The sequence below is a fragment of the Lotus japonicus genome, chromosome 2 (assembly GCF_012489685.1).
Source record: "Lotus japonicus ecotype B-129 chromosome 2, LjGifu_v1.2".
Taxonomy (NCBI): Eukaryota; Viridiplantae; Streptophyta; class Magnoliopsida; order Fabales; family Fabaceae; genus Lotus; species Lotus japonicus.
This window is the reverse complement of record NC_080042.1, coordinates 76,111,373-76,121,773: the sequence shown is the minus strand read 5'-3', so window position 1 is coordinate 76,121,773 and position 10,401 is coordinate 76,111,373. Positions and strand designations below refer to the sequence as shown.

Sequence of the window (10,401 nt, the reverse complement as noted above, 5' to 3'; positions counted from 1 at the left end):
AAAATTACTCTACAATGTAGAAAAAAGTAATACTTTAATTTGTTAGGGAGGCAAGTAGAAGTTATAACAAATTAAGTCTATAAATAAGGTCACGGTCCCTTATTGTCCATGAAAATGTATCTCTTTCCCTTTTCTATAGAACATTTTAAAATCTATAAATTGACAATCTGGAATATTAATCTTCCATCATGCATTGCACTCCAACAAATGCACTCCGATTTCGGAGGAATATTGCTCTTTCTCCAATTTTTAGTAGGTGTTAATTTACCCAGAGGCTGCCCTTCATTGCCTAAGAGACTGCTATTTTTCTAGGAAGATACGAATAAGGTTAGAGCTGAGAAGCCATAGTCATTCGATTTTCTCGTTAACTAGCCCAAAGTTTGTGAGTGAGGGAGTTGCTGTGCAAGTCCTATTTCTTGGCTTTGGCTGCGATTTGAGAAATTTAGTGTGCGAGAAATGCCTTATGTATGGAGCAGCACCTGATTTCAAAGGAAGGCTTGACTTTGCTGATTATGTCTCATAAGGAGAGCTTTCAAGTGTAGGGTTAAGTAGTTCTTCTCAGTTTCAGCATGTCTCTTGAAGCCCCATTGTCGTGAATTGTGATGGTAATTGGATTTGGGCTTTGAGAGACTCATTTAGTTCATACCCTTTAGAGAAGGGAACTCGCGTACAAATTTTATGGTCGAAGCTGGAGCTCAACAATCTTTAGATTTTTTAATTGTTTAATGCCCCCTCCTGAGCTAGAGCCCCTCCTCTTTGTAGATGCTATAAGAACTAGCTTTCTCCAAACCTAGTGGGTCTTTTTGTCCATTTGCTTATTTTTCCTTTTATTTGCAAGCTTGTACAAAAAAAACACAAAAAAAGATATTTTTGTCTAGTAAAGTAGAGTGTTTAAATTCTTTGTTTAATTTTGACCAAAAAAAAAATTTCTTTGTTTAAAAAACGTTGTCTGTCTGAATCCAGCGAGAGGGACCCACATGAAAGAAGACACTTGAACTTTACACGAGTCTAAGCCATACAGATAGATCTGTGTCTTATCTACCTGTTTGTGCGTACCCAGTTGATTTGTGTTTTGTGTAGTGCTCGAATCAAACCCAATTATTCAAAGTCAATGTCATCACTTCAAGATCAACGTGCACCCCAATTCAAGTCTTGAAGTTTGAATTCTCTTTTAGATTTTTCATTCATAGATCATGCACTAGTCTGACCATTTTGCTGTTTGCACTTCTAGTTCTTCTTCCACGGTTCCACCTCATTGATCCACCTAGATTGGAGACACACTATCACAAAAAACACCCTTTCTGTTAATTTTTTCTTTGAACTTGGAGAATGGGAAAAAGGTGACCGACCCATTTATTTATAACGGTGACCCATTTATTTATAACGGTGACTTGGAAATAATTGGTAGTTTAAAGGCTTGGCTAGAGGACCAGGGAAGACTAACCAGGACAATTTCCAAGTGGGGTTTCTGATATGTCAAGTTTTTCAAGATCATTTTCCTGCTGAGGAAAGAAGACCCAGAAGCGTTTTGCAAAAGGTAAGGCTTCCCAATTGATAATTTGATGTAACTTTGAATTTTTTTTACACGGGCATCCTAGGTGGAAATGAGAAGGTCAAGCTTGTTGTTTATGATAGTAGTAGCATGTCCTAGTTTTGGAATGGTAAAGTTTGTGGCTTTGCTGTGGATTGTAACTTGGGTGGTAGTTTGTCTTGTAAATTTAAAATTCTGATCAGATGTTAGCTGGATGTTTCAGTAAATTCGTGGTCACTTTTGTGTGATGTTATAATTAATGGTTTTTGGTGGCAATCGATGGTGTGTTGTGTGTGTTGAATTTGTTAGAAAACTCGCATGATCTGGTGTATAACATCAGTTAGATTGGACTAGATGCTTCATTAGTGGAATTAGCATTATGTTAGAAAGTCAAAATTGTACATTTGAAATGAAGCAAGAGAATTAGCTTTTTTTAGTTATGCATGTTTAAAGACTGAAAGTATTGGGTTTTCCTTGTTAGGTTTTCCCAAGGGGGTTTTATCCTAGCAAGGTTTTAATGACGCTTGTTTTGTTAAGTCTATTTTCTTGGAAGTATTGGGTGGGGTAGTTCTGTCACTCTATGATCTTTGTTATGTTCATGTTAGTTCTTAGTCTATATCTTTTCTCTTCTGTATTGGGTTGAAGTACCCCTTGTACTTCTATTCAATATAATTCTTATTGCCTATCAAAAAAAAAAAAAACTGAAGAAGATAGATAATGAATGTTAGTGGATTAGAAATAAGGATTCTAAAAGAAGATATAAGGCATCCTAGTTCCTGAGATTTTTCAATTTTCTTCTTCTTAATATATCTCTCTCTAGTTGTTCAATATCTGGAAAAGGTTGTGGAAATTGATATAGAGTGGAAATGCTTCTTGTGTGATATTTGGAAATTCATATGAAAGGAACAGTGGACAACAGCTACTTGTAAAGAAATAAACTAAGATTAATTGATCTTTAAAAAAAATAACTACCATTATGCTATCAAAAGAAAATCTTCCAATAGCTTGCATTTTGTACTTTCTTTTACTTACATCTCTTCAAAGCCTTACTCATTTTGTATACAGTAACAGTTGCAATTTTTCATCTTTCCTTTGTGGAATAGGCAAAACATTACATATGCTTTCTTATAACCAACTAATTGTCTGCTATTTATCTAAGTTAAATTTATCCTGTATTAATATATAAGTAAGGCTGTTTCTTTTCTTCCACTAAAATCTCATTTCTACCTTATTTTCTGGACTTGACTTCTAATTGCCGAACCAAGAGGCCCTAGAGATACAGACTAGCAATGGATGAATTTGCTAACAAAGTTCAAGGCGGCTTTAATGCTGGAGATACAGCTTTTGGGAAACTTCACTCACTCAAAGGGTTCTCAACTAAAGAAAATGATATGCAAGAAATGGAGATGTCCCTGCAAGCTTTAACAGAAATAGACCACCGCTTAGCCTATTCTTCTGAGAAGCTGGTGAACTTGCATGCACTTTATATTTATCTGTTGGCCCGTGAAAATGATCTTGAACCAATGGATTCAAAGAATGACCTCATCTTGGCAAATATGTTTGAGAAGGCAATGACATCAGATCTATTGTCTGGCATTTTAGATTCTGAGGTAAGAGAGCTGGACAATTTCATCGACACTCTACAGGAAGAAATTGTTGATGCTCGTCATAAAATATTTTCATGCAGACATCTGACTGAGGTTTACTTTATAATGGATGAAAAATTGCACGACTCGGAAGAGTCCGTGAAGCAGTTTCAACAGCAGTTATTGGAGTTGAAGATGCAATCATCCCAGTTGCAGAAAACCCTTGTGGCTTTCCAACATGAGAGTTGTAAGTTTAAATTTTCATTTAGATATTTATTTTTTCAAATATTTATACTGAGGATGCAGTTATTTTCCAGGGGAAACGGGGAAGACCTTGAGTTTATCAGAAAATGGTCAGCTGATAGATGCTAAAGCAAAATCCAAGGATCAGATGGTTGAACAACGAAGATATATTCTGCGAATGCTTGAGAAGTCCTTAGCACGGGAGCTAGATCTTGAAAAGAAGCTAGCAGAGTCAAGAAAAAATGAAGAGCTAAAGTTGAAACTCCGCTACACGGAACAAGTAGCATTTTATATGGAAGAAGCAGCGGAAGTAGTTTGGGGGAGATTTCTAGAGGCAGACAATGCTTCGGAGGTGTTGATGGGAATTTCTAAAGGTATAATGGGACGCCTCCAAGTTGCTGAATTCAACCTCAATGGCTCTATGCAACGCGAAAATGAGCTGAAATCAAAAGTTAAAAATTTCATAGAACAACTTAAGGGTAAAGATGCTGCTTTAGAGAAGCTTGAGAAATGTAATGTTCAATATCTCAAGGAAAATTCTGAGGTGTTGGCTTTGAGGGAAAAGGTGAAATTTCTTGAAGAAGAACGAAAAGATTTTGAGCATCGGATAAATGCTTTGACAGAAGAAAATGAAGCATGTCATGAACAACTCATTGAGGCGGAAAGCTTTGTCGAGTCTCTAAAAGAAAGCATTGACATAGCAGAAAATCGGGCGGAGAATGCAGAAGCAAAGGTCACACAGTTAACTGAGACCAACTTGGAACTTACTGAAGAGCTGAATTTCCTTAAAGGGAGTGCTAGCACTGCAGAGAAAAAGGTTGGTTCACTAGAGAAGCAACTAAGAGAATTAGATATCCAGCTACAGAATGCAAAGGCATCTTCTGAAGCAAGTCAAGAACAGCAGAATATGTTATACACAGCAATATGGGATATGGAAATTTTAATTGAAGAGCTAAAATCAAAGGTTTCAAATGCTGAAAGTAATAAAGATAGTGCAGAAGAGCAATGCATTGTGCTATCTGAGACTAACTTTGAACTAAATAAAGAATTGGATCTCCTGAGGTCCAGAATGAGTAGCCTGAAAACATCTTTCGATCAAGCTAGAAAATCAAAATTATCAAGTGCAAAAGAAATTGATACTGGAACTAAGTTCATCATGGATATGATAGCACAGCTCGCCACTGAAAGGGGGCGCATCAATAAACAGGTTAGAACTTCTTTAGTTTTCTAGCTAAATTTGAACTCTGGTTTTAATTTTTTTTAAGAAAAGGAAACCACTATATTTGTCATTTATAGATTTGTGTTTACTCGACGGGTACCTGAAGTTTAAGTTAGTCAAAGGTAAAGTCCAGTGTTTCAAGTTATCTCAGTTTGGTCTGTCTGTGCTTATTTAATGCAATTTTGCTCACCTGAACTCTGTATACTAAGACCACATTTAATTGGACTAGAACATTCAAGGACTCAAATTGTAGAAATTATGCCTTGAAGGACCGAACTGAGAAAATTTTATATTCTGAGGAACAAAGTAATAGTTTCTACTTTTATGTAACAGTATCCGTGTTGCGTTTGATATTCGTGCTGTGTTTGTGGTTCTCAGATGGATAATTTGCTAAAAGAAACTATATTGGACTTATGACTGCCATTGGTTCCAGTCACTATGTTTTGTATAATTAAATTAGAACTTGAATTTGTAAATTTTCTTGGCAGTAGGATGCTCAAAGTGTGATAACTTTTGAGTTATCAACAAATCATTGGTTCTTTTCTGTTAGAAGTCCCACATTGGCTAGAGATAAGGCCAATCAAGTGTTTATAAGGGTTGTGCAAACCTCAACTCCCGAGCTAGCTTTTGTGGTTGAGTATAGGCCTCCCAATTTCTAATATGGTATCAGAGCCTATCCTAGATTCATTTGTTGTGTGGAGACCTCCCATATTTGGGCCACCCGTTGTTGTTCCCACGTTCCAGTCTGTTCAATCCTGGACGTGAGGGGGTGTGTTAGAAGTCCCACATTGGCTAGAGATAAGGCCAATCAAGTGTTTATAAGGGTTGTGCAAACCTCAACTCCCGAGCTAGCTTTTGTGGTTGAGTATAGGCCTCCCAATTTCTAATATTTTCCCAAAAAATTTAGGGGTATATTATTTAACCGAGTCGGAGCTGATACCACTAACAGGACGTTAACATTCTTACCACTATGTTCTTCCTGCAGCTAGAGGCTTTAAAACAGGAAAATAAAAGTTTGGTAAAAAAGTTAACTGGGACCAAAATTGGTGTCCCTCTAGATGCATGCACCAATGAACTAAATAGCAGAAATGAAGATCAAGCTTCCAACATTGACTCAAGCAATGATAGCTGTACAAAATTATCTGATGAAGAAGGAAGAGAACACTTTGATAAAACCTTTCAGGCAGGTATCTTTTCATCAGGCTAATATTTTATACCAGTTGATAATTGATATGATATTCTTACTTTGAATAGTTCTGTATTCATTAATGTTTTAATGTCCTACATGAATTGGTAGTTTGCTTTGGAGTGGAGCAAAATGTCCTACATGAATCATTACCCAGATGGACTTCTATATATTGCTGTAGATACATTACAAATTAGAGATTTGAATTTATGTTAATCTGGAATTTACAAATTGGGCCTTGTTTTGATAGAATAGTATAAAAAGTTAACTTTGAGATCAACTCTTAGTTTAGCTTAGTAACATTTTTACTTAGATACTAAAGGTTTCCCTCGTTCTTGGTTTCTATTATTAGGTGGGTGAACCATCAGAAGGCGCAAGTTCTGAAACTAAAGTAACACCATCTATTTCACCAAATAAGTCTGCAATTTGGAGAAACTTCACATTTGTTTCATTGGCAATTTTTATCCCACTGGTTTCTGTGTTAGCCTTCTGCATGTTGTACATAGAAACGTGTCCTTTCTGAAAGCTTTTGGTGGCTAAGTCATGACCTAGCATGTAGAAAATTTGTTGTTTTGTGCAGTTGTGCTTCTCTCAAGTCTTTTAGATTGTGTATTGTTTGTATATTCATCTATTTATGTGATCTTAGAGTGGATGTAAACTAATATTGCAATTCTTTTGTTGATTATTCTATCACGAGTGCTTACCAGATGAAGAGCTTGTCTCATAAAGGTGCAAATTATTAAGATATTGAGAGATGCAACTATGATAGAAAGATGAATAGTTGGGGGATTCTGCCCCTCCAATGTGAGGGAAGTTTGATAGGGTATCTTGTTTATAACAGTACTAAAGCAAGATATGGTGTTTACAGTAAATGGCATGTTTGTTTGTAACCAAGATAATTATGTTGATTTTATGTCAATATCAAATTAACATTCCATCGTTTAATATTATTTAAAGTTGATCGACCATACAAAGTCCAACCAACCACTCTAAGTTGAGTGTAGCTATTTGGATACAGTGGGGTGGTGCTTCGCTTTTGATTTAGTAGACCACTTGAGTAGACACTCTAGCGCCCATGTTACCAAGTGAGTATGTCAAGTAGGGTTTAAGTTAGATTGTGTGTATCATGTAGTCCCTCCTCATACAGGAAGCGACCTAAGCGTGGTGAGCATGTCAAGTAGGGTTTAAGTTAGATCACGTGTTGAATGTCCCAGGTTCATTCAACATCATGGGATTCCTAGACAGCCTAGATCGCGGTGAGCCCTTCGATCACCCGGGTCAAAAGTATCATTCATATAGACGAGCAAACAATGGATCAAGTGATCAACATTATGCCACCTGCTTTGTACCTCCTCAAGCGTGGTGTTTGGTCCTAGGGGAGTGGGTCGTCTACCTTTAGTGAGGGGTAAGAATATTGGGAGAAGTGATACATAGTAGTCACTCATGAAAAACATTGATCATAGGGCCTAAGTTCGACACACGATCGCAGTGTATTGTTAATGTAGTATAAGCTTAAACTATCAAACCTAATACAACGTATCAAACAAGTCATAAGAATATCATTCATTAAAAAAATAGTAATCGACCCATTTATACAAATGCTAATTAGGAAAAACAGAAAAAAATTTGAGTTTACATGCACTAACATTGTAAAAAGTTCTACACATGTATCCAACTAGAATATATTGATTTTAAGTGGCAGCTTTGAGACTAATCTCCTTGGAGCTCTGATATCACATTGTGTGGTGGGTAGGCTTCTCCCGATAAATCTTTTTTCATACACACCATCCAAAAATCGAACTCTTAATTAAATGTATAAGGAGGTCAACTATTGAAGGCAATCACAATTGGTTCCAATTCATTATTTTGAACAATCTCTCTTTTAAGTTTTCAATTTATGTAAGTCGTGAAAAAGATTAAGATAAAATGACTAAAAATTTCAGACTAAAAAATAAAATTAGTAATGACATCAAAGTACTTTCAAATTTTTGCTTAATTTTTTTTTTCTACATTGGATTGAAAGGAAAAAAAAATACTATTGCCCAAAACAAACAGACAAACTCATTTTGTTTGACCAGAAAAAAAAAGTGAAACCCTAAAATGGGCATGAACTCTCTTATTTAAGAAACGGCGATGCAACTGAAAAAAATGTGTAGCCGCATCTCTATTCCTAACATGAACCCTAGATTCTCTTTTCAATTTTTCCTCTTTTCCTTCAATCACTGAAACAATTTCAAACACGATGCACCAGCTAGCCCCTTGCATCTTCTAGTTTAGTTGCAGGGAAATCACGAGCTAAGGTTGTTGGGGTGCAATATTTAGTCACGGCAATTCAATTTCCTTGCTTTTGGGCCTAGAACCTAGTTTCTTCGCTGCCCAATTTGCAATTGCCAAATTATCTCTACGCATTTTTGTTAATTTTACTAATCTATGCAGTTATTTTATGAATTAGCAAAGCAAAATGATGAAGTTGTTTTCTGTCTGAATCTGGTGTGGATTACATAACATAAACATACAGGTCTTCAAAGTTCTCTGATTGCTTTGATTTGTTGTGTTTCTGCATGTCACAAGAACACTAATTGCTTGGTTTTTGCTGTTATCTTATTGAAAGATGGTTTTTATTGTTCCTTTTGTTGCCGAAATTTAGGGTCGTGTAGCAAATTTGAAGTAATATAGCTAGGGTTTGGTTGAAAGCAGAGCAAAATGATGAGGTTTTAATATCTGAATATCATGTGGATTCATTATTCAAATTGCCTTCAAAGTTCTCTGATTGCTGTGCTGGTGTAATGCAACTATTACCAATTGTCTAATTTACTTTTTTTAACCAAGTTTTATTTCATAATGTGTTGGGAAGGGAGAAAGGGATGTAATTTGTGAAGGTGTCTGAGTAAGCTAATGGAAAAAGAGTGAAGCTTAACTAAATACATGCACCATAATTCTTAATCTGATGTGAATTCATCTTTCAGATTATACGAGCATGGTGCAACAGAAATATCTTTCTCCCCTGGTTTTCACTTGCCTTGTTTGTCTTTATAGAATGACAGGTTAAGCAGAACTGGGGCAGGACATGTGTGTTTGACATGCTTATAAATGTCTGTTAAATTGATGTGATTTAAGTTTGTATACATTTTTGAAAGAGTGGTTTTTGTAGAGTAATTTTGTGAAATCCAATTGTATAATCTAAGATTGGATTATCTTCAATGTTGAAGCTACTCTATCTAACTCTTAATAGAATTGATTCTGGGGCCAAATCAACTTTTCAAAATCATTTCTGTTTTGTTTATTATTGCATCTACAACTTTGATATCTAAGACATCACTCTCCTATCTCATTAAAACTTCGACATTTTGAAGACCATGTCCAATTTCAGACATGGCTATAATTTTTACTAAGTAATATACGTATATCAACACTGACAACTAAATATTAGGTGTGTCACACAACTGTACATCTATAGTTTCATCTTGGCCCCTTAGCAATTTTAAAACAGTCCCCTAAAGTGGGCTTCAGCTGTTAAATACATCTGCTAGCCATGGTTTTATTATTACTAATCTAGGTAGTAATCTTCCAATATCAAATGGTTTGTGTGCTCTTGAATTATGCAAGAGGAGAATGAATTCCATAGATGCTGAGGGGAAAGTCCCGAGCATATTTGAGATCCTTTGTGTCGTGATTTGTGACCATTGCTCCCTGCCTTCGAAGGGATCTTTCTCCCTCAGTCACTATTGATGGTGTGTTCACCCATATCTAGAACAGCATGGAGATGAGTGCGTTTATTTGTGACTCATGGATTTGGCAGCATGGTTTCTATGTGGGAATGTAAGGAGAAGATTCTGTATTAGCGAAGCTTCATGCCATGAGGATGTTTGCCTTTGTCATATTTCTTGTGAAGCCAATTGCCTTGCAGATTGCCTTGCCATATTGGGTGCTAGCAAGCAATGTGTTTTCAGTAGTCTTGACTCTTGAGGGTCCCTGGACACTATTGTTCCTTTGTATAATAGGCTGTATGATATTATATAAGTACTACCAATTTATGTAGTACATTTTAATTAGGAGCCACCCTTAGTAGTTAGTACATATCACACTTTAGTTCATTTTTAATACAATTGAACTTCTTATGAGTAAATTTTTATTTATATATAATTCTATCAGTTTTAAATTCAAACTGTCAATTTTAAAGATGAAAGAATTATTTCAGATGACGTTCAGAAGCTGATAAAATAAAATTTAAAGGATTTTAGTTCACCCAAAAATGCATTGAGGTAATTTCACTAATTTGTTAAAGATTACATTGATGGTTATAAATAAAAGAAAGAAAGAAATTTAGTAGTTCAAAATCATTTAAACTATTAAAATGACCATTTATATTGAAATATATTAAGGTGTAATTGGAACTTATCTCAAAGGAATGAAGTGGTACCACAGGTTATAATAATAATTTACAAAATAAAAATAGAGTTTAATGGATATGCACTGACAATGTAAAATAGTTTTACACAGTCATCCAATCAAAGCATGCCACATAGGAGAGATAATTATATTTGACTTTAATTTTAATTAAAAGAATAAGATATTTTTTGATTTGACGGAATTCAATTGGATGTCTGTGTAAAACTATTTTACACTGTAAGTGCAT

The 10,401-nt window shown here is 35.4% G+C and overlaps 1 protein-coding gene and 2 non-coding genes across 5 annotated transcripts; all 3 read left to right on the top strand.

Moving 5' to 3' along the window:
* The first annotated feature begins 1,017 nt into the window (after nucleotides 1–1,017).
* Nucleotides 1,018–6,477, top strand: LOC130739669 (WPP domain-interacting tail-anchored protein 2). Of its 3 annotated transcripts, none has more exons than XM_057592036.1 (5): nucleotides 1,018–1,537; nucleotides 2,797–3,364; nucleotides 3,435–4,567; nucleotides 5,565–5,766; nucleotides 6,118–6,237. In XM_057592036.1, exons 2-5 carry the CDS (start codon nucleotides 2,821–2,823, stop codon nucleotides 6,123–6,125), a joined length of 1,887 nt encoding a protein of 628 aa, XP_057448019.1. In that variant the 5' UTR covers nucleotides 1,018–1,537; nucleotides 2,797–2,820; the 3' UTR covers nucleotides 6,126–6,237. The 3 variants fall into 3 exon arrangements, with proteins under 3 accessions (XP_057448019.1, XP_057448018.1, XP_057448020.1); XM_057592035.1 differs by having other exon boundaries at nucleotides 1,023–1,537; nucleotides 5,565–5,762; nucleotides 6,118–6,477; XM_057592037.1 differs by lacking the exon at nucleotides 1,018–1,537 and having other exon boundaries at nucleotides 3,001–3,141; nucleotides 3,219–3,364; nucleotides 5,565–5,762; nucleotides 6,118–6,477.
* Nucleotides 6,478–8,220: 1,743 nt separating this feature from the next.
* LOC130741639 (small nucleolar RNA R160) lies at nucleotides 8,221–8,306 on the top strand. The gene has a single exon (XR_009020526.1). It is a non-coding gene; the product is annotated as a small nucleolar RNA R160 (small nucleolar RNA).
* Nucleotides 8,307–8,462: 156 nt separating this feature from the next.
* Nucleotides 8,463–8,540, top strand: LOC130741637 (small nucleolar RNA R160). Its single transcript, XR_009020524.1, has one exon. It is a non-coding gene; the product is annotated as a small nucleolar RNA R160 (small nucleolar RNA).
* The last annotated feature ends 1,861 nt before the right edge of the window (nucleotides 8,541–10,401 follow it).